Source organism: Ranitomeya variabilis, chromosome 1, assembly GCF_051348905.1.
Source record: "Ranitomeya variabilis isolate aRanVar5 chromosome 1, aRanVar5.hap1, whole genome shotgun sequence".
NCBI classification, from domain to species: Eukaryota; Metazoa; Chordata; class Amphibia; order Anura; family Dendrobatidae; genus Ranitomeya; species Ranitomeya variabilis.
The window spans coordinates 193,772,555-193,797,753 of NC_135232.1; the positions used below are offsets into that span (position 1 = coordinate 193,772,555).

The window sequence follows — 25,199 nt, forward strand, 5'->3', positions numbered from 1 at the left end:
ACACGTTGAAAACAGGTTTGGGAACAAAGTGGCTGATCACAGAGTTATGATCTTTCAGGCTTCTTCCTTCCCTGCTCAGCCTGATAGACAGGACATTCCCTATACACATGTAGGTGAGAAACATGTCAATCAAGCAGAACATGGCAGGGGAAAGCCAAAGGTTATCCCGCCTCCATGACTAGTCAACTCATCCCCATCCCTGATTGCAAGTATGTTCTTTTTAGAAATGCTGCAGTGTTTCAGAGACAAACATATATTTGTAATGATGGATCCGGTCTCTGATTCATGTTGTCCATGGGCAGCATGAATTGTGAGAGGTTCCCTTTAAACCACAGTAATGTCAAAAAGAGAACATGTGGGGTAAAAGGAATCCCAGCATTTGTGTCAAACTGTTACCTTAACATTAATTCTGATTTGGGCAAAATTGTTGCTAAATTGAAATGGTAAAACTGTAGCACTGTGATATACTCCATGACCAGACGCTGCACAATGCCTAATGACAGTGACTGAAAGGTTTAATTGTTGCAGGGCTGAATAATCTATATATTTACATAATCTATATCAATTTATATCTTGATCTCTTCTTTTTGAATTTATTGATATAAAGTAACAAGTCAGATGGACTATACTAAGCATTTGAACGTACCTACACAGGCATCCCCGGTTGGTGTAAGCTCAAGCCCGGGGGGGCAGTTGCACAGAAAGCTACCCTCTGTATTAACACATTCTCCACCTCTGCACAGCAGGGGGTTTCGATCACACTCATCAACGTCTGAAATGAAATAAACGAGAGAGATTTGACTTTAAATCAGATTACAATTATTTCCAGCTATTATGGCATAATGAGGTGAGACAGCAAATCTAATACTTAGCAAGCAACTAATGTCAGGGCCGTGTCCGTGTTAACAAGATGTGAGTCACAACAGTGCAAGATATATGCTAATGATTCAATACAGTTCCATAAAATATAAAAATAAGGATTATAGCAATTAAAGAGTTATTGTGCAAACAGATAAGGCGTTTTCACACATCTGTTTTATTATAAGTAAAACACAATCTGCATTTAAAAAAAAATCAGAGTTGTACCCATTTTTAGTTGAGTTACCGTAGTTTTTATGATCCTTGTTGCATTCATCTTCCACATATGAAGACAAAAATATCTTAACCTGTCCTATACAATAAACAGTAAAATATGGACAGTACATGGATGACATCCTTGTACTATCCGCTTTTCTTCACTGGGCTATTGACTTGCAATGGTACGTGTGATCGACAATATGGATCAAAATAAGATACAGCTTCGTTTTAGGTAAACAATCAGTCTGTAAAAAAGAAATTGGTCCATGATCTTTCCATAAAACTAAAAAAATTGAAGCGTGAAAAAGTCCTTATTTGAAGATGTAGGCCTCCAACACTTTTTCTAAAGGACCAGCTCATAAATATTCTAGTATTCGAGGGCAAAGTAGATGTCTGCTGTAAACATTTCTACTGTATAGTGGTAAAACGATTATGTTCTTTCCAGGAAAATTATGTGAATGGAAGAAAATGTAATAAAATCTAAGCAATATCTTACCCATACAATTCTTCATCATCATGAAGCCACTCTCAAAGCCTTCGAAGCAGTCACACTCAAAACTGCCCGGGGTATTCACACAAGTGCCACTACCACATAGATCAGGGGAAATTCGGCATTCGTCAATATCTGAGCACAGAGATTATATGAATATAGGGATTAAACATTGATCCGTTCAGTGACATTCAATGTATAAACAGTGTATAAGTCATTGGATGTTACCTGTGCAGTTCCTTTCTTCCATATCTAAAGCAAAGCCATTGTTACATTTACACTTGAAGCTTCCAATTGTATTTCTACATTTTCCATTTGTACATATCCCAGGGAAAGCCTTACATTCATTTATATCTGGGAAAAGGAAAATATGTCATCATGTTACTATCAACTCCAAATACAGTACAGCCATAATGGGGGAAAAGAAGCGAAAATTTGGGGTAAATGTGCCAAATTGAGAGATCGAATGACACTAGGAAACTGGCACAATGGAAATGATAAATTAGGATGGATGTCCATTATTGCTGCCGTTAAAGTATCTAAATTACATTTTATGTGAAAAAATAGCTCCAGAGCCAGCATGCCAAAAGTAAATAATAATTTACTTATATATCTATTTATATTTATTTATACAATATATAATAATTATAGGATGAATAATGTGTGAGTTTGCATTTCATCAAAGGGAGTGGGGTCACTCAATATTTTGGCTGAGAACATTGCCATAAATAAAGGATAGTATCTAAACATCCTCCAAGAGCAACATCTTGCAATGGTCTAAGAGCATTTTGATGGTGAACAATGCTTTTTTTTTTCAGAGTGATGAAGCACCGTGTCATAAGGAAAAAGTGAAAAGTAAGTGGCCTGGGGAAAAAAACATTTACATTTTGGATCCTTAGCCAGGAAACTCCCCAGATCTCAATTCCATTAAAAACCTGTGGTCAATTGTCAAAAGTGGGATGACCGAAAAAAACAAAGACATTGTGATAGACTGCAGGCACTGATTAGGAAAGAATGAGTTGCCATCAGGCAGGATTTTGCCCAGAAGCTAATATCCAGCATGGTATAATTGATGAAGTCTTGAAAAATAAGGCTCAAAACTGTAAAAATTGAGTCTTTGCCTAAATTTGTTATATTTCTCAATCAAAGTTATCAAAACGTATGCAATGCTCATAACTGTACATTAGGAACTACAGAAATATCTGACTAAGGTTCCTAAAAACATTAAGGCAGCAAACTTTGTGAAAATCAGATTTAGTGTCAGTCTTAAAACTTTTGGCCACAAATGTCATTCTTTATGTATTTGACAAAATGATTACATTGAACTTTGATATGATCATAGTTTTATATATTAAAATAGAATCAACGCTTTGATAAACGATGTATGAATTAAGATTTTTGCTTCCGTAGCAGTGATTTTTCCCATGCAGAGTTTATTTTTTTTTGCCAGATTAATGTTTACTGGGTGCAAGATCCTGACAGTTGTTATCTGCAGAAAAAATAACCCTACATATCAGAATAATAGGAATATCAGATTTATAAATGTATGCGGAATGGTTGACTATTGAAAACCAGATGTTACCTTTATAGAAAGGTCTTCCCGATAAAACATCTCCCCTATTTGTAAAGCCAGGACCTCTTGGACACAGGATGTCGTATTCTGCAGTACCAGATTTTGGACACTCTTCGCATTCACTGCCCCATGCTTGTCCTATAGTACAACAGCAGGCATCTAGCCGAAACCTGCCAGGAACTTGCTGAACACATTCATCTTCATCCCATTTTAGGAAACACTGTTCCATACGCAGATCTGCAAAAGAGTAAGACACTGTCAAATATGTACTTTGCTACCAAAATGGAATAAAAAATTCTGGGTGGAAAAGTAAGATAAGGTATAGGATCATCAGTCAAATGACCATTAAGGTGTTGCCTTTAACATCTCCGCAAGGTTTTCCAGAGTATTACTTACTCTATAATCACTAAATCAATTCTTACCTAGACAAATTCTGCCTGTTCCATCCAAAGTTAGCCCATCGTGACATTTACAGGAAAAGGATCCCATAGAATTGACACAAACACCATTGGGACACACGCCAGGAAAGACTTCACACTCATTGACATCTAAATAACAACACAACATTAATAATGCTTAATTAAATATTACTTAATACTTGTTAAAATATTTTGTATGAAAAAACTTTTACTGTCATTTCATAAAGATTTCAGTAGACAGACAAAATTGCTATCATTTGATTGATAAAAGCTTGCATTTAATGGGAATCTGTCACCAGGTTTTGCTACCACATCTAAAAGCAGCATAATCAGGTGCAGAGACTCTGATTCCAGTGATGTGCCACTTGCTGGGCTGCGTTTTGTATTTTTTTATGAGCTCTATATATCCCTATGTCCCTGTCTACACCACTGATTGGCAGCTTTCTGTGTACACTGTGCATAGGCAGAAAGCTGTCAATCAGTGGTGAGGATGAGGTCAATACAGAGCTCATGAATAAGGAGCCCTACGTGACAGCAGGTTTACTAGTCCTCTAGTGATCATCTCCTGTTGCTAAAAAATAGTGATTTTATCAAAAGTACAGCAACCAGCTCTGAAAGTGCCACATTGTATACACATCAGCCTCACCAATCAATGCAGGAGAGTGCAGGGACAGAGGAGGCGCTGACCAGCGATGCCCATCTGACTGAACCACACTGATTAGCAACTTATAAAAGGTTGGGTCTTAAAAGGATGCAGGACTGAAGCAACAAGAGGACGTTGATGGAACAAGAAGAAGTTGATGGATTTAGTTTATATAGGGAAAAACCTGGTGACAGGTTCCCTTCAATATGACTCTGTAGGTTGGGAAGCCTTTCAGTCTGAGGTAACATGCGGCAGTAATTTTATGCTGGTCGAGTTCTACATTGCTTGCTGTAGTCGGGAGGTTGTTACATGGCTTCAGTACAATATTCAAGTGCTAACTATGTGGCATTTAGCATGGTAAGATCAGCCAATAATAAAGCTTTTATCCAGGTACCGACAGTCAGTAATGCTATGACATCTCTGATCTCATTAATATTAATTAATGATGCCTCCAGAAGAAGCAGAAGGGCGAAACGCGCGTCGGGCGCAGGGGGCCACCACCAAACCATGAGCACTATTATTACTCACTTGAATGTAAGTAACAGCACTTATATTTGTGATGTATGTTGTTACTGTACAATAGGCTATGCCGCCTGTACAACCTGACGTATATCAGTAACAAGAGGTCACACTTAACTTGATATGTAGATATACTTAGGTGTACCAGTTGGATTGTTATTGATGCATTGCGCACATATTGTACATTGTGCTTACTGGTACTTCTTGAGAATCAAATTGTATAATTATACTATACTATATATGTGACCTTTATAGGGTAGACAACATTCGATTTTTTGAATTTGCTCCAACATTATTTTGCAAATTGTGGTTTGTTGTTGCTCCTCTTGGGGTATGTTTACAAAAATTTTGGACAAGTAGCCTTTTATACACTTGTTTTAATTTTTCTAATAAATACTAATTTTTTAATTTATTCAGGTTCACTTCTTATAGGTGGCAGTATATTTACTGCCCCTATTGAGTTGTATAATTCATTAATACCCAATAGTATTTTTTGCAAACATGAAAAAATATAGAAAGGCTGCACTCACCGTTTCCTGTAGAGAAAAGAAGTCCTTTATTTCAATTCATACGGATGTCCAAAGCGGTATAGCTGCGTGTGAGGGGAGATATTCGAGGAGATGGAAGAACGACGGCCGTTTCGCATACAGGTGGCGTTCCTAAGGTTCCGCGATTGGACCCGTAGAAGCGCCACCTGTGTGAGAAACTGCCGTTGTCCTTCCATCTCCTCACGTATCTCCCCTCACACACTGCTATACCGCTTTGGACATCCGTATGAATTGAAATAAAGGACTTCTTTTCACCACAGGAAATGGTGAGTGCCGCCTTTCTATATTTTTTCATGTTTGCATACTACTTGTTGGCTACTGCACCACAAGCATCAAACGTTTCCTGAACAGCTGTTATTGGTTTCTACAACAGTTCCTCCACTGGTGCCTAACTATGCCTCACCTGGTCTGACCCAACAGTATTTTTACCTGTCAAAAGAGGTAGCCATGTGCACAGTTCCTGAGGGATTTGTTTTCCTCACAAGCTACTACTGGGGCAGAGTGCTGATAAGCATCAAATTAGGTACGTTATAATGCATACAGTAAAAACAAAAAATAAAACAGAAATGCTGCCACCTTCACATGTAACTCCCATCACTCTTGCATATCCACGTGGACAGGTTGGATCTAGAATGAAATAAAGTACATTTAAACATTTTTATATTTTTAATAAGTAAAATTTAATTGTTAAAATACTTAAAAAATGAACAAAACCGGGACCATAAAGTTTGCTTCATGGCCATGAACACTATTTCATGATATACTCTTAATTCTTAATGTTATCACTTTAGTCTTGCATTAGCATAGAATAACCCATATACCACTAGTATCTCACTTCATGAAAGTGTGTTGGCTTTTCCACCCAGGTGGACCTGTAAAACTGTTAGAGCAAAGATATATTTTCAGTGGAAAAGAAAATGAGTTTTACAGAATTACTACTTTTGTCCATAGCCTGTCTTGCATCTCCATTTAATGAAGATGAATTGGCAAAACAGTCCATGGACAAGACTGAATGAATACCTTTTTACAGCATTATAAAATCCTTTAACAAAAATCAAGAATGTGATATACATACAAATACCAAATTACCCATAGGGTAAATATACCTTAATTTAGGGATACATTAAAACATTGCTTTTATTATTACTTTTTTTTTTATTACCAGTTTGCCTGTGTTATTTCTGTATCAATTGTAATCTCTAGGATCTCTATGTTTTGTAGTACTATCTGATTTCTATTCAAAGCTATGCTATATCCACCATGACTGCAGTTCATGGGTTGGAATCGCCTCAAACAAAATTTGTATTTACTAAAATTTACACTGGCTTCACTAGTGCTATCTAAAATATTCACATAGTCATCTCAACAAGTTTCGCCTCACAGGCTTCCTCAGGGGGTTGGGGCTATACATCATTATTCATTCATTATTCATTATTTTTCAGCCCTATAGGGGTGTATACACTCATTGGTTGAATATATCCAAATACCCACAACATACCTATTTCACATTTTTCACAAGGACTTCCCCATGCGGCTCCCAGAGTAGCACAGCATTCTGACTTAAGAGTTGCTCCATTTATGTTGACCTCACAGCGATTGTCTTGAACATTGAGCCAGCACGTTCCTTTTAGACTGTCTGAAATTCATAAGATTTTCTTGTCTTAATCAGGGACTTGAAGAAATTTGGGACACTATGGGGCACTGGGGGTGGGGAAAGGCATAGATACAGTTGAATATGGTCACTATAGTCACAATAAAGAAAATTTAAAAACATCATTGTCATTGGGCTAAAGAAGTCAGTAATTAAATAGGGTTTTTGAAAAGGAGGTTTTTGGTTTTGCATGTAAAGTATAATCAATCAATTTGTCTCTTGATTAATGCACTGGAAATCCAACTGATATCTTAACAGCTTTTTGTAGATTACAAGTCGTAAGAACTTTAAACTAGTAATGCATGCTGGGAATTGTAGTTGCCCAAAAGTGAACGAGTTAATGCGTGAAGACATGAAAAGCTACAATTTAGCTTATATTCATGTAGACTGTGTATTATCTTGTCTTTAACATCTTTTAAAAAATTGTCTCTTTTATAAATGATATTATCAGAGCAAGTTCTGGAGCTGTTGGCAAGAACTGTTCTTAAAAAGAGAAAATCAACTTTGCCGATGTGATCATTGGCAACACAGACTTGGTTAGAAAACATAAAACAGAAACATTTGGATGTAAAAACAGACAATGTGGGAGTTAAAAGGCAGAAATTAGTAAATACTTTTGGAAGAGAAATTACAGGCAGGATCATTTACAAAGAATATACAGCACGACTGCACAAAACCACTGTTTTAGGCATCTGCCAACCATAACTCAAAATCAGAGCCAAATCTTCACTTGTGTGGTAAGATACAAGTCATTAGGTTTTCCCTAATCCTTAAAGGAATATTCCCATGTTATAAAATTAGCATAGTATAAGGGAATCTATCAGCAGGATTTTGCTGTTTAATCTAAGAGCAGTATAATGTAGGGGCAGAAAGCCTGGTTCCAGAGATGCGTCACTTGCACAACAGTTTGCTGTAATTTTCATACAATCAGAGTTTTCTCAGCAGGAGATTATCACTGCAGGACTAGGTGAAATTTGACAAAAAGTCAGGCTGATCTGTGTGACCCCATCCACCCCACTGATTAGCAACTTGCTGAAAATGTAGAAATGTACACAGGAAGCTGCCAGTCAGTGGGGTTATACACAGCTCAGCATTCTGACCAATTCTACTACATCAGATAAAACAGGGATTTTATCAATACTGCACCAAGCAGTCCATTCATACATCAATGGCATCAGGCTCTTTGCCCCACAACATCTCGTTGACATCAGCCTGTTGATAGATTCACATTAATTAGACAGCATGAAAATAAGCAAGTGTGGAATTGACTTGCTTTTTATATCTGCTGTCAATCTACTGAAATCTCTCGAAGTGTATAACTGGTTTCCAAGGAGATCAAGAAGTTCATAACTTCCCACTGGATATGGACGACAGAAAAAAATTGATGAAAGATTACAACATAGGATATTTCAGATGATAGATAAGCAGCCCCAATCAGGTTCCAAAGAAGTTCAAGCTGTCCAGCAAGCTCAGGGTGCATCAGTATCATCGTGAACTATCCGTCAACATCTGAATGAAATGCAATTAGTTGCTCAACTATCTCCCCTACCTGTTAACTACTGAACTTTTATCAGTCCTGCAAAATCACAACCTACTGGTCCCCATCATCACAAGTTTTCACTTGACCTGTGGAGCTGTTCAACGGCGCTGTTATCTCTACAGTCATGGCTAAAAGTGTTGGTACCCTTTAAATTATTCCAGAAAATGAAGTATTTCTCCCAAAAAATTATTGCAATTGCACATTTTGTTATACACATATTTATTTCCTTTGTGTGTATTGGCACAACACAATAAAAAAACAGAGAAAAAAAGAAAACTGGACATAATTTCACACTAAACCCCAAAAATAAGCTAGATAAAAATGTTGACAACTTTCCAAAATTGTTCTTTGTTTCAAGCTTGCAATGCTCGTTCATACTCATCTGTGGCAAGAACAAGGGTTTGGGCAATATGAAAATCACACCTTAAACAGATAAAAAAGGCAGAAGTTGACTCAATCTTTGCATTGTATGTCTGTGTGTACCACACTGTGCAACAAAAAGAGAAGACTGAGGACTTGAGATGCAAAATTGTTGAAAAATATCAACAATGGGTTATAAGTAGTGTTAAGCGATACCTTCCGATATTCAAAAGTATCGGTATTGGATTGGATTGGCCGATATCCAAAAAATATCGGATATCGCCGATACTGATACCCGATACCAATACAACTCAATGGGACACAAATATCGGAAGGTATCCTGGATGGTTCCCAGGGTCTGAAGGAGAGGAAACTCTCCTTCAGGCCTTGGGATCCATATTCATGTAAAAAATAAAAATAAAAAATATGGATATACTCACCCCTCCGACGGACCCTGGACCATAGCGGTGCAACCGGCAGCCTCCGTTCCTAAGAATGCATTGATTGAAGGACCTTCGATGACGTCGCGGTCACGTGAGCGGTAACATGAGCGGTCACGCGACCAATCACAAGACCGCGACATCATCCCAGGTCCTGTACACTCACTGCATTCTTAGGAACGGAGGCTGCCGGTTGCACTGCTAAGGTCCAGGGTCCGTCGGAGGGGTGAGTATATCCATATTTTTTATTTTTATTCTTTATTTTTTACATGAATATGGATCCCAGGGCCTGAAGGAGAGTCTCCTCTCCTCCAGACCCTGGGAACCATACACTGGGAACTTCCGATTCCGATTTCCGATATCACAAAAATATCGGAACTCGGTATCGGAATTCCGATACCGCAAATATCGGCCGATACCCGATACTTGCAGTATCAGAATGCTCAACACTAGCTATAAGCCCATCTCCAGAGATCTTGATGTTCCTTTGTTCATGGTAAGCAACATAATCAAGAAGTTCCTAACCCATGGCATTGTAGCTAATCCCACTGGATATGGATGACAGAGAAAGATTGATGAAAGATTACAACATAGGATATTTCAGATGGTAGATAAGCAGCCCAATCAAGTTCCAAAGAAATGTGAGCTGTCCAGCAAGCTCAGGGTGCATCAGTATCATCGTGAACTATCCGTCAACATTTGAATGAAATGATACGCTATAGCAGGAGACCCAGCAGAACCCCACTGCAGACACAGAGACAGAAAAAAGCTAGACTGTATTTTCCCAAAATATACATGAGTATGCCAAAATCTTTATGGGAAAGCATCATGTGAGACCAAGATAGAGATTTTTGGTAAAGCACATCATTCTACTGTTTACTAAAAACAGTATGAGGCATTCAAAGATGTTTTGGAGGTGGTTTGCGGTGTCTGGCACTGGGTGCCTTGACTGTGTGCAAGACATCATGAAATGTGAAGATTAGGGTTGAGCGAAACGGGTCGGCAATTTTCAGAAGTCGCCGACTTTTGGCAAAGTCGGGTTTCATGAAACCCGACCCGACCCCTGTGTGGGGTCGGCCATGAAGTCGGTGATCTTCTGAATCTGGAATCGGAATTCCGATACCGATTCCCGATATGTTTAAGATATCGGGAATTGGTATCGGAATTCAGATTTAAGTGTAAAATAAAGAATTAAAATAAAAAATATCGCCATACTTACCATCTGATGCGCCCTGGTACTAAGCGGGAACCTTCCTTCCTTAGAATCAGCCTTCCAGGACCTAGCGGTGACGTCGCGGCTTGTGATTGGTCACACGGCCGCCCATGTGACCGCTCGCGCGACCAATCACAAGCCGCGACGTCACCGTAGGTCCTGGAAGGGCTGATTCTTAGGAAGGAAGGCTGCCGGAAAGAAGCAGGGCGCGTCCGAGGGTGAGTATATACCTAATAGGAATATACTCACCCTCGGCTTCTTTCCGGCAGCCTTCCTTCCTAAGAATCAGCCCTTCCAGGACCTTCGGTGACGTCACGGTGACGTCGCGGCTTGTGATTGGTCGCGCGAGCGGTCACATGGGCGGCCGCGCGACCAATCACAAGCCGCGACGTCCCCGCGACGTCACCGCTAGGTCCTGGAAGGCTGATTCTAAGGAAGGAAGGTTCCCGCTTAGTACCAGGGCGCATCAGATGGTAAGTATGGCAATATTTTTTATTTTAATTCTTTATTTTACACTTAAATATGGATCCTAGGGCCTGAAGGAGAGTTTCCGCTCCTTCAGACCCTGGGAACCATTGGAAACCCAATGCACTGCTTTGGGTTTCGAGTTTCGGCCGACCCCGACCCCGACTTTTTTATAGGATCGGCCGATTTCACTCGACCCGACTTTTGAAAAAGTCGCGTTTCGTGAAACCCGACCCGATCCTATAAATGTAAAGGTCTCTCAACCCTAGTGAAGATTACTAAATTATTTTGGGTCGCAATGGAGTGCCCAGTGTCCGAAAGCTGGGTTTGCTTCCTAGGTCATGGGTCTTTCAGCAGGACAATGAGCCCAAACATAAGAAGCACCAGCAAATGGATAGAAACAAAGCGATGGAGAATTCTGAAGTGGACAGCAAAGAGTCTGCATCTAAATCCCACTGAACACCTGTGGAGAAATGTTAAGATTGCTGTTGGGAGAAGACAATTTCAAAGATGAGAAACCTGGAGCAGTTTGCAAAAGAAGAGTCGTCCAGAATTCCAGTTGAGAGATGTGTAACCAAATATTAAGCTGAGGGTGCCAACAATTTTGTCAGGCCCATTTTTGGAGTTTTGTGTGAAATTATATCCCATTTGCCATTTTTTCTCTGTTTATTTATGTTTTGTTCCAATACACACTAAGGAAATAAACATGTGTATAACAAAACATGAGTAATTGCAATAATTTTCTGGAAGAAATACTTCATTTTCTGGAACAATTTCAAGACTGCCAACACTTTCAGCCATGACTGTATATGCAACTATTAGACTTCAGAACAAGCGCTGATGTTAATGTGTCTCATGAGCTTAGGTTCAGTAGTAAGTGAAAGTACTGAACACTGCTACTGTTTCTCACGGTGGAGTGCCCTTTCCCACAGCAATAAGATAATAACGTGATGGGAAAGCTGAGTGTTGCTCAATACACAACTTGAGAATAATCGTTTAAATATGTGTTCTGATGCTACATTGTGTGGCTTAAAAGATTCTACTATTTCTCATAGTAGATTTGGTGGATGACTGATCAGGAGAAAAGAGCCAGATGTCCAGCTAAAGGTGTTTTATTGATCTCACATTATTCAAAGGCTATCATGGTTCAGAGCAGGACGGAAATGGAGGCTGGTATCGAGGTCTTTCCCGTTGAGCGTTTAGTCCTGATTTTGTATTTGATGCAGTGATAGCTGGAGATTGGTCTGGAGTCACATGGGCAACAACATGAAGTGTCTTCACAAGGGAATATGGCAGTGTCCCAGGAGCTGTTTGTTAAAACAACAATGTGGCCAGCAGCATCTCTGGGACGTCACTTGTCAGCAATTGCAAAGGAAGCTCTCATCAACGGACCTTGATGATTTGTGTGCCCAAGTGCATTCAGCATGGAAGCCCATCCCCCAGACAACCATCAATAATTGCATTGGTACTATGCCGAGGTGTGTAATGCAAATGGTACTTGTACTTTATACCTAAAAGGTTGAGATGTTTGGAAAAATTAGCTTCTATTTTTTCATCATTTGCATTTAACTAACATGTCAAGCGATCCCGTGAGTTTCATATTTCCACAACTTTTTCTCTTTGTTTTTGCAATTTCTATGTTGGTGATTATATGTATAGCATTGTGATAAAAGCAATGCGGCAAGAAAACTGTTTCTTCCTGATTTTTAACAGCTTGTGACTTTGAGGGGAAATTATCGTTTAAAAAACACCAGAAAAAAGGCAGAGATGCTTACCTGTCCAGGACTCCAAACAAATACACTATCAGGGTGCAGCGAACTGGATGCTTGGCATTACCTGTATGTGAACAGCGCCGCATACAGATTATTTTTTGTGCACTAATATACTAAACAGCCACCCTCTCCATGGATTGGTAGGTTGAGAGTGGTTATTTCATTGGTATTGCTGCACTCGTGCTGCCATCTTTAATTGGGTCTGCTGCACCGCTGCATTTGTTTGGAGGCCTGGGTGGGTAAGCATCTTTGCCTTTTTTCTGGTGTTTTTTGAATAATTTTGGAGGATTTCTAAATCCTCTTTTTGTGGTTTTAATTGGAAATTATGGTTCCTTTGCACCAAAAAAATGGCATGAAAAAGATTCAAAATTTGTTGCAAGTTGTATTTTGAGACTTTTATGGGTAAATCAAGTTCACTCATGTGTTTATCTAATTTTCTTAGCTCTACTTTATCAGTCTATTTATCTTTCTTGTTTCTAGCAACAGAGAAAGCAGTGATAAGTAAGCATTTATTTTTGCCTAGAGGTGCTTTTACATTAGCCGACTTTGCGACATTAAATGAATGCCAGTTGGTAAATATTTACTGATCGATGTTCATATAATAGCCTATTTGTGCAGGAAGACCACGCTTACGATGTGCACTGAACATATCTGTAATAGATCGTTCCGTGTGCATAGACTGCAATTATTCTCAGCAGAGCAGGTTATGTTTACACAGGACAATGTGCTACCAAGAACATTGATCTTTGGCACAACACAAAAGATTATTTCAGTTTATTTCAGATTATTTAGTGATTAGCAGCCATTTATGTACCTGTGTGCCTTGTTTTTTGCTCATGTTTAATTGTATTTGTCTATATTTGCTCCGATTTCACATGTAAAGCGCCATGGCATAAATGGCGCTATAAAAATGTATAATAATAAATAATAATAATATTTAGACTGCACAATTATAGTGAAACAAGAGTTCCTGGGACTGCTCATACAAGATAATTGTGCAGTTGTCACATCTCCTCCGGGACCTAGTCCTGTCATCTATGTCTCCGCCTTCATTCTGCAGGCAGCACTAGTGATGGAGAAGAAGTCAGAAGCAAACATTATTGGGGTGTGTGTTGTCCAGCTTCTATCTGAAGTAATACGTTCCCTGCTTTGGCCAATCGGATAGCTGAACAGCACCTAATGGGATGGCTTTTACGCTATTTTTGATCAAAAACAGTATTACTAATAATAATTAGTGTTGAGCATTCCGATGCTGCAAGTATCGGGTATCGGCCGATACTTGCTGTATCGGAATTCCGATACCGGGATTCCGATACTCTTGTGGTATCGGGTATCGGGTATCGGAACAACATTAATGTTAAAATGTGTAAAATAGAGAATTAAAATAAAAAATATCGCTATACTCACCTGTCCGACGCAGCCGGGACCTCAGCGCAGGAACCGGCAGCGTTGTTTGTTTAAAATTCCCGCTTTTACATGGTTACGCGAAGTCCCGGCTTGTGATTGGTCAGGGCGGCCATGTTGCCGGGCCGCGGACCAATCACAGCAAGCCGTGACGAAAATACGTCACGGCTTGCTGTGATTGGTCCGCGTCCCGGCAACATGGCCGCCATTAACCAATCACAAGCCGTGACGTCACGGGAGGCTGGAAACGCGCTCATTTTAAAAAGGGCGCGTGTCCAGCCTCCCGTGACGTCACGGCTTGTGATTGGTTGCGTCGCGGTCAACCAATCACAAGCCGGGAGGCTGGACACGCGCCCATTTCAAAATGAGCGCGTCCAGCCTCCCGGCTTGTGATTGGTTGATCGCGGCGCAACCAATCACAAGCCGTGACGTCACGGGAGGCTGGACACGCGCCCATTTCAAAATGAGCGCGTCCAGCCTCCCGGCTTGTGATTGGTTGATCGCGGCGCAACCAATCACAAGCCGTGACGTCACGGGAGGCTGGACACGCGCCCATTTTAAAATGAGCGCGTGTCCAGCCTCCCGTGACGTCCCGGCTTGTGATTGGTCAGGGCGGCCATATTGCCGGGACGCGGACCAATCACAGCAAGCCGTGACGTAATTTCGTCACGGCTTGCTGTGATTGGTCCGCGTCCCGGCAACATGGCCGACCTGACCAATCACAAGCCGGGAATTCACGTAACCAAGTAATAGCGCGATTTTTAAACAAACAACGCTGCCGGTTCCCTCGCTGAAGTCCCGGCTGCGTCGGACAGGTGAGTATAGCGATATTTTTTATTTTAATTCTTTCTTTTACACATTTATATGGTTCCCAGGGCCTGAAGGAGAGTTTCCTCTCCTTCAGACCCTGGGAACCATCAGGGATACCGTCCGATACATGAGTCCCATTGACTTGTATTGGTATCGGGTATCGGTATCGGATTGGATTCCGATACTGTGACGGTATCGGCCGATACTTTCCGATACCGATACTTTCAAGTATCGGACGGTATCGCTCAACACTAATAATAATAATACTAGGACCCTGTGTTTTAAATGCACTTTTGTTTTGTACTTATTTAGTTACAGCAGTGTTTTTGCTTCTTGTAGGCTTTGTATGCTTTATGGGCAAAGTGAGCATGCATTTATGTGCTGCATGTATACCAACTCAAACCATGCTCAATTTTTGTGTTTTTTTTCTTTGTGTTTTTGCATTCTGTGCAAGCCGGGGTGTAGCCTTCCTCTTCTGAGCTGTAAATTACATTTAAAGGCTTCCCCAGACTGGTGTCCATAGGTCGGGACCCGGTCCTTTTGTCAGCCTTTATTCACACACTGAGGTCAACTCTGACACAGGGTAAGGTTTTTAATGTTAGACAGTGTAGGACAGGGTCACCTTTTCAATGGTGGGATGGCTTTTATGCTATTTTTGATCAAAAACAGTATTACTGAGAACACTGTGTTATTTAAATACACTTTTGCTTTTTACTTATTTAGTTACAGCACTGTTTTTTGCTCATTTTTTTCTTGTAGGTTTTGTAAACCTGGAGATGAGTTTAGAGCTCACTGAGCTTGCGCTGGCTCGGGTCAGTGATGTGGAGGACAGAGAAGTACGAAGCTGGGTAAATGTCACAAGAAGGGGCAGGGGGAAAAGTACCAGGGAGCCAAGTCATTATCTGGCACAACCTAGTAAATATGCCTGCTTGGCTGATATTAGGAATGCAAGCCCAGAACTATTATCTATCTATTATTAGATAGACAGACAGGGTCATCTGCCACCGAGACTGTGAATGCCAAACAGTGTGTTGTCTGCCGGGTGCTTGGGTTCAACATATTGTGGATCCAGATTGCTGGATGGGGCTGGGGACAACCCAGCGGTCATGGTACACATTGGTACCAATGACAAAGTTAAAGGGATGTGGAGGGTCCTTAAGAATGATTACAGGGAACAAGGAGAGAAGCTGAAGGTCAGGGCCTTCAAGGTGGTGTTTTTAGAAATACTGCCAGTGCCACGAGTGTCACTAGATATATAGCGGGAGCTTAGGGAGATAAATAAGTGGCTTAGAAATATGTGCAGGAAGGAAGGGTTTAGCTTCCTTGAGAACTGGGCCAACTTCTCTGTTGACTAGAGGCTCTACAGTAGGGATGGGCTGCAGCTCAATGGAGAAGATGCAGCTGTGCTTGGGGAAAAAATGGTAGGACGGATGAAGGAGCTTTTAAAACGATGATATGGGGGAGGGAGGGTAGTTGTGCTAATAAGGGGATAGATAGAGTAGACAGAGAGAGGAAGGCAGTATGGCTAAATGAGGACTTAGGGGGCTGGGATAAGCAAGGAAAGCAGGGAGCTGAGTAGGAGCAACAAATGTGCTAATAATATTAAATGTCTGCTGGCAAATGCAAGAAGTCTTGCAAGCAAAAAGGAATGAAATGAAGACTCTTAATGATGGTCACAAAATACGATGTGGTGGGCATTATGGATACCTGGCTTGACGAGAGCTATGACTAGGTAACAAATGTAGAGAGTTACACTACATTTAGAAAGGACAGGAAAGATAAAAATAGGTGGAGGGGTGTGCACTTTTGTAAAATCCAAATTAAAAATTGTGCTCAATGAAGACATTGGGGGGAATTACAGCAATAAACTAGTAGCAAAGCCACAAAAGAGGACTGAAAATCCTCCAAAAATTCAAAAATACAGCTGAAAAAGGACAGCACCGCTTACCTGCCCAGGTGTCTGAACAAATGCACTACAGGATGCAGCCAGCCCATGTAGCAAAGATGTTGGCAACCCCGGTGAAAAAACAAACAAATAGAGAGCCACTGTCAGCCTACCATTTAATGGAGGGGGCAACTGCTTAATATATGTTTGCACAATAAAGGCCCGTATAGGGCTCTGTTCACATGCAGGTAATGTATAGTGTCTGGTTAGTGAACATTTTTATAAATACATCAATTTCAATTTCAAAAAGAAAACAGCAGATGGCACTTTTCATCCATGTTCAACAATGAACTGTCATTCAACAAGGGAAAAATCAAAATACACAACCTGATATAAGTAGTTTAACAGAAAAACAAGTACATCTATGCCTGAACAATTTAAATATTGACAAATCCCCCAGCCCAGATGGCATTCATCCATGGATACTGAGGGAGTTGAGCTTAATATTTGACAGACCACTGTATTTCATATTCTTAGATTCTTTTTTAACAAGGGTGGTGCCACTGGATTGGAGGATGGCTCACATGGTACAAATATTTAAGAAAGGTAAGAAGGTGTGTGGCGCCCCAGGGTCCTGGTCGTCACAGTGGTATTGCTTTCCTCTCGGGGAGAGTGATGCTACATTTTGAGGCAAGGAAGGATAATTGCATCCAGGTATCACAAACATGCAACACATTCACACTCCAGGCCACCAGGGGGAGCTTCTGCTCCTATTTATTAGGTCATTCCCGACATATATATGTAACTGGTAGTTTGTAGGAAAAGTTGGCAAGTTCCAGACAGTAGTCAGTTCCTGACAGAGCTCCAGGCAGGAGTTCTGTTAGTGAGTTCCAGACCAGAGTCTGAGGAGGACAGAAGGTCAACGGAGCTGTGCATGCCCTCAGAGCTGCAGCTCCCAGATAGAGACATTGAAAGGCAGAATTGTATTGCAGCGAGCATGAAGGAAGTCGAAGCAAAGGAGAGGATACCAGAAGGGGACCAGCCCCGCTCAGGCTGCCTCCTTCTGAGGCACAAAATCCCGGTAGCCAGAAAACCGAGGGAGTAAGGACGTCTACGCCTTATTTCAGATACCAGCAGGACAGCTAATTGCAGGTTACCTGTCCGCACCTACACCCAGGAGGCACGGTGACACCTACAGAGCGGGGTTATCTAAGAGACCCTACAAACAGGCTCAAGTCACCAGTCATACGGGTTTTGTCCTATCTATATGGGGCACAGAGAGAGTGATACACCACATCTGTGGTGTATGTGAAGCCATAGGCAGTAAGGGACTACACCACCGCAGCGCAAGGGAAGGCTACTGATTTCCTCCTGGACAAAGGGACTCTGGACTTGCCTGCAAACCAGCTGGAATCTGCCTACCCTGTGATCTCGTGCCCTGGACTGTGGATGCTGAAGTCTTCAGTAAAGGTAAAGAGACTGCAACATTGTGTCCTCGTTCTTCTTCGCCTCTCACATACCACCTTCTAAAGACCGGGAAGCTCTGGGGACATACTTCACCTGTGGGAAGGTATACCATCTAGCTGCCATAACATCACCCCAGCGGACCCCTTAAAGCAACGTCAGTCACCCTGACCGAATACCACAGGTGGCGTCACGAACATAAACTTTATCCCTTTAAAGAACTTTCTCTTTTACACGGACATCCCAGGGCCACGGACCGGGTCAGCCACCGTGACATCCCCCAGTGAACTTCAGACCTGGTATTGAGTACCCCCTTGCCCTGATGGGGCGCTCCAGGTGGATCCAAGCAACCACCGTCCGGTAAGCCTGACATCAGTAGTGCAACATTTTTTAGATCATTATAAGATGACCTGCAGAATTATATAGTAAATAATAATATAAAAACTGACAACCAGCATGGATTCATGAAGAATAAGTTGTGTCTAAAACCTTCCTCTAGTGTTAGGGTCGTGACCGACCCGTTTTAGGTTTTAAATGCATACAAATTCTACATACATTTGTTTGTTGCATCAAGACTTTTTTACTTTTTCAGGAACTTATTTTTAAACAAAATACAATAAAATAAAACTATTTTACTAAATTGTAAAATGCTCTTATTAAAATTATAACATTTGTGTTGTTGGGGTCAATTTCGACCCAGGTCTAATATAAGAGTAAAAAAACAATAATAAGTCCCAAAACTAAACTCATAAACACAATATAAACCAACAGCCCACAGCCAGCTCTACCTCCAATAACTTGAATTAGGGACATGTCCAGGCATGTATGGCCAAATTAGCTTAGAGTTGGTACTTTGCAGAGTATACATCTCCAGTTTACACATGCAACAATGAGGAGAAGATTTGATGTAAGCCAAATTCTAGATTATATCTTAGATGATAATGAATCAGAGGACACACAGCAGCAAACTGATACAGATGAACAGGTTTCTGAGGAGGAAGATGATGTGGAGTATCAACCGGAAGACACAGTTCTGATCAGTCTGATGAGGAGGTCACTGGTGCTGAAGCTGCTCCCCTGAAAGATTCAAATCCAAAAGTGGTAAGATCAGTTGGAGCTCAGTAACTTCAGATGTACATGGCAGGGCAGATGCTGCAAATGTCATAAAAATGACCCCTGGGATCACAAGGTTTGCGGTGACAAGAGTAAGTGACATCAAGACATGTTTTGATCTGTTTATGCCATTGTCAATAAAAAAAAGTTATTATTGCTATGACAAACCTTGAAGGAAAAAAAGTCCACGGCAACATGTGGAATGACTTTCATGATGATGTCCTGGATGCCTACATTGGTGTTCTTCTCCTTGCTGGAGTGTACAAATCCTGCAATGAGGCGACTGATAGTCTCTGGAACACATCAACAAGCAGGAATATTTTCCGGGCAAGAATGTCACTTCAAAAGTTTCAAATGATATCAAGAGTCCTCAGATTTGACAACAGAGACACCAGAACAAAATCTGACAAACTTGCTCTCATCAGGGATGTTTGGGAGAAATGGGTGCAGCTCCTTCCACAGATGTTCAACCCAGGGCCAGAGGTGACAGTAGACGAATGTTTTCTCCCTTTCCGCGGAAAATGCCCCTTCCAGCAATACATGCCAAGTAAGCCAGGCAAATACGGCATAAAAATCTGGGCAGCCTGTGATGCAAAAACTAGCTATGCATGGAATCTACAGATTTACACAGGCAAGTCTGCAAGCGGCATCCCTGAAAAAAAACAAGGAAAACGTGTAGTCCTCAATATGACTACTGGACTGCAGGGTCACAACATTACTTGTGACAATTTTTTTACCAGCTATGACCTTGGACAAGAACTTCTCAGGAGGAAAATCACCATGGTGGGCACAGTGAAAAAAAACAAACCTGAGATGCCCGCTGAATTGTTGCAGATGAAGGACAGGGCTCCACTTTCCTCAAAGTTTGTTTTTACAGACACCACCACTGCTGTTTCATACTGCCCCAAAAAACGACGGAATGTGGTACTGATGTCCACACTTCACAAAGATGCAGCTGTGTCATCAGGAAGTGACAAAAAGCCCATAATCATCCTGGACTATAACAAAAACAAAGGAGGAGTGGACAACCTGGACAAGCTGACTGCCACCTACACTTGCCAGCGAATGACTAGGAGAAGGCCAATGGTTGTATTTTACAACATCCTTGATGTGTCAGCATGCAATTCATTTGTGTTGTGGACCCACATTCACCAAGGATGTAATTCAAAGAAAAAAAACAAGCGGAGGATGTTTCTTGAGGAACTAGGAAGATCCCTTGTCAAGGCGCACATTGACCAAAGGGAACGAGTGCCCTGAGACCCAGCCACTGCAGCCTTGGTCCGACAACTCCAGAGCTCAACAAGTGCTTCATCCACACCCACAGCAACACAAAGATCATCATCACCAGCATCCTCCTCAACCAGCCCTGCCTCAACATCAACCACAACAGCCACAACCCCAGTGAGACCACCTGATTCTAAAAGAAAGAGGTGTCAAGTCTGCCCTAGCAATAAGGACAGAAAGACAAACACATCATGCTTCGCCTGCAAAAAATACCTCTGCAAAGAACACACGAAAAGTGTCACTTTTTGCCACACATGCATCTAAATACTAATGCATCTAAAAACTAGTACTTGATTTCTGTTGATCTGATTTGCTTGATTGATTGTTGTTTGTTTGTTTGATGTAGAAAAGCTACTTTTTATTATTATTGCTATTAATGTTAATATAATTTTCATCTTTTATTTGTATTAAAGTTCTATAAAAAAAAATCTGTTTTTTGCCTTTTTCATAAAGTAGTTAGATATGGGTCAAAATTGACCCGTAACACCATAGATCTTACTAGAGTTAATAATATAAAATATATATATGTACATTTTTTTTTACATTTAAGAAATGTGTTCTAAAACCCTTCAGTAATAGTCAGGTAATATAGCAAACTTTTTTAAGTTTATATTATTCTCTTGAGGTTCATTTGACAATATTTTTATATTGAAAATGAAGGGTATGCTCTCAAATGAAAGGCCCAGGGGGCCACAACAAAAATATTAAAATCAATCCTTCCATGGATGAGAAACCCTAACAAGGTAACTAAGAGGTAAGAAACAAATTGGATCATAAATAACTGTTTTTAGGGTATCCTAAGGGTGATTTAAGACACGGGTCAAAACCGACCCGTTAACATAAGAAAGAGTAACAGAAAGCTAACACTAGAGGAAGGTTAACATGTTGAGTTTCTATGAGGAGGTGAGTGCAAATCTGGATGTTGGCAATGCAGCTGATGTGATTTTTCTGGACTTTACAAAGGCATTTGCTAATGTTCCACATAACAGCCTTATACTGAAGCTACAGAAGCAAGTACTTTGAGAAACTATATGCAGATGGGTAAGGAATTGGCTAAATGACAGCAAACATAGAGTTGTCAGAAATGGTATGTTTTCTGAATGGGATATAGTCAGCAGTGGGGTACCGCAGGGATCTGTACTGGGAACAGTGGGAACCGCAGGCATCTGTGCTAGGACCAATTCTTTTTAACCTCTTTCTTAATGACCTAGTGGATGAGATTGAGAGTAAAGTGTCAGTCTTTGCTGATGACATTATACTATGTAGGATATTAAAATCTGACCTTCACAGTACAATATTGCAAAACGATCTGAATAAGATGACTGAATGGGCAAACACTTGGCAAGTGAGATTTAATGTAGAACAATGTAAAATAATGCACCTACAACACAGTAGTCCTATTGCTTCATATACATTAAATGGGAGTATGCTCGGGACTATAGAACAGGAGAACGATTTGTGTATTCTGGTTAAAAGTTATCTGAGCTGCAGTACTCAATGTCAAGCAGAAGCCGCAAAAGCAAACAAGATTTAAGGATGTACAAAAAGAGAAATAAAATCCCGCGATCCCAACGTATTATTACCCCTTTATAAATCACTGGTGAGGCCACATCTAGAATATGGGATCCAGTTTTGGGCTTCACATTTTAAAAAAGATATTCAGAAGTTAGAATCAGTTCAAAGATGGGCAACTAGATTATTACAAGGGATGGAAGAAATGTTGGGCTTGTTTAGCTTAGAAAAAAAAGACGCCTCAGAGGAGATTTCATTTACATGTATATGTGTGGCTTGTACAAAACACTGACACATAACCTATTCCTTACAAAAACTATACTGAGGACTAGGGGCCACTCATCACAGGTGGAAGAATTCCACTAGATGAATAGGAAAGGGTTCTTTACAGTTAGAGTCGCACTATAAAAGCTTTAAAAAAAAGGCTGGATGATTTCCTTAATACACATAACAGGTTATAGTTGTTAGTGAAATGATGCACACTTTGTGGAAAAGGGTTGAACTTGAGGGACCTAGGTCTTTTTTCAACCTAGCTATGTAGCTATGTTCAATAGTAGCTATGTAACTAAGTAAAAATCCAGAAAAATTGGAGGCAGTGCCCAATCCATTGCACTTGCAACTCATAGGCAAATAATTTCAACTATGGATTTCTCTCAAACAACAAAACAGATTTTGCAAGAAAGTTAAGGATTTACTCAGCATTACAGTGACTTTACATATATGCCCATGCCCATAAAATCCTGAAGACTGGTTGTTTTTAAGTACACTTATAAAATGGTTCAGAGATGTATAACCACTACTATAATTTTCATATTTATGTTGTACATTATCTTAGGAATTGTCATAGCATAGAAAATCCAAAAATATCCATGTAATATAGATACCTACCGATACATATAAGACCCGTGGAATCCAGCTTACTTCCAGGAGAACACTCACAGTGAAATGAACCAAGAATATTTCTACATGCCCCATTAACACATGGATTGTTTTCACATTCATTTATGTCTGGAAAACACACAAAATACTTTTGGTTAGACCAAGATTATGTAAGAAACGAAAGACTAGAAAAAAGAATAAAAAAGAAATGTCAATGCTTGTCTGCTTGGTTTTATGTTTCATAAAAGTCCTACAATAGAGTAAAATAATCGTTTGTTAAGAGCTAACTCTGAAATGACGTTCACTGACATATCATAAAGTCTTTAGGCAGGAATGTATAGGTTTCTATAAACTTAACTAATTGACCAAGAGAACGTTTCCTGTTCTGACCTCACATTCAATAGAGCAATGAATTGTACATTCAAAGAGATGGCAGTTGTTTTTTCCATTGGGTCTGCAATTGCATTGTCTTGTAAGAAACCTCTGTCCAGTGACATACATAGAACAAAGAAATAAAACTGGGCCTCTCCTTTAGGATAGCATTTTTTCAGCATGGCCAGAAAGGCTTGAGATTTGTTTCAATGTCAATTTCTACCTAGAACTATTTATGAGTTTCAATGTGCAATTCTCCACACTCTTGTTTCTTAGAAAGGCCTTACCCTAATAGACTGGATTACTGTATAGGTTCTTGGTACCCAAGAACAAAAGAATGGGTCTAAATAAGGACTGGCATCATCTATCTCAAATGCCCATAGTAACCCCACTGGCCTTTTTGCACAAAATAGAAAGGCATTCTCACTTTATTGGGGTATCTGCAAGTAACGTGAAACCCCATTTATGGTATTGTATCTGTAGCCATGCCCTCTTCCCATCAAGTCACACTCATTTCCCAATAAGTCATGTTCCCTTGATTGAATTGGAAAAACTATCAAAACCAGATTATTAATCTGGTGCAAACCATGTAAGACTTTTTTTCTTGGCCTAATTAACCTTAGTTACAGTGGTTGTCCACTCCTAAACTACAAGTCTTCAGTCACTCAATGTGACTACAGACTTGTGAATCTTACCCATTTTGGCATGCTGTGAGTATTCTCAGATGCCTGCAGCAGGAACAGTGGTCACTTGACATAGTTTTTGACTGGACAACTCCTTTAATTTATTTCCACATTGTTTAAGTCATTACTGAAGTGTTCTTTTACATTTTGACTTAGATAGATTAGTAAAACCAATCTGTGATCGCATTGCTTGTTGCATACTGTTTTCTTAAACACGCTAATGTAAGTCAGAGGTAAACAATTATTTTCTATTTCTAAGTATCAGCGTAATATAAGATTAATGAACTCCTCAACTGTTTTTCCCCACTGTATATGTAATCTTATATTCCCCACTGACTTTGACTTATTTGTAAACCTTTTAAATTAAAGGAATATTCCAGGATTAGAAAAAATATTTCTGAAACAGCACGATTCTGGTCCATGGACTAGCAAGTCACCCTCATCGAGACTCAAGTAAACAGGGCAAGACTTCAATACCATGCACAGTCTATGAGGCAAGGGTGGCAATGTTACAGAAATATAAGTAACTTATTTATTATATTCCTGGACAATCTATAAGGAATGTACTTGAAACAATGACCAATAGTGAACATGAAGTACATGTGCATATTTACAATAAATGCCAGTTGGGGAAATGCATAATAACAGCACATTTTATAAAATATACAGGCTTAAAATTTGCTTAGGGGCATGATATGGATATATGGAGAAGATCTGATATATAATATTTATAAATGTTATGAAAATTCTTCTGTACCTACAGATCATAAAAATAAAAATCTACAGAGCTTAATTTTTCATTAGTAGGTATCCTAAACATATATTTACCTTCGCAGGTATCAGTATCAGTCCTGAATAAGTATCCCTTAGGACATGAGCAGGTGAAACTTCCTGGCGTGTTTCGGCAAAGACCATTATCACACAACAGTCTATTCACCAGGCATTCATCTATATCTGGAACGAAATTATCAAAAGTAAAAATAATTAGAAAAAGAAGAAGTACTAGTCTATCCCTTGTGTTCCTTAATATCCCAGGCATTGCAAAAAAAACTGATTTTTGTTCCGCTCTATAGAGGACATCTT

The 25,199-nt window shown here is 40.1% G+C and overlaps 1 protein-coding gene across 1 annotated transcript in view; it reads right to left on the minus strand.

The window, feature by feature from the left end:
• FBN2 (fibrillin 2) overlaps positions 1-25,199 on the minus strand; it is a 379,678-nt gene that overhangs the window by 127,606 nt on the left and 226,873 nt on the right. Inside the window, exons 19-27 of the mRNA XM_077291494.1 lie at positions 24,945-25,070; positions 23,071-23,190; positions 6,768-6,905; positions 5,846-5,896; positions 3,563-3,688; positions 3,150-3,377; positions 1,796-1,921; positions 1,574-1,702; positions 647-772 (exon numbers count right to left, since the gene is read on the minus strand). Coding sequence (XP_077147609.1) covers positions 647-772; positions 1,574-1,702; positions 1,796-1,921; positions 3,150-3,377; positions 3,563-3,688; positions 5,846-5,896; positions 6,768-6,905; positions 23,071-23,190; positions 24,945-25,070 — 1,170 coding nt within the window. The remainder of the gene's footprint in view (positions 1-646; positions 773-1,573; positions 1,703-1,795; positions 1,922-3,149; positions 3,378-3,562; positions 3,689-5,845; positions 5,897-6,767; positions 6,906-23,070; positions 23,191-24,944; positions 25,071-25,199) is intronic.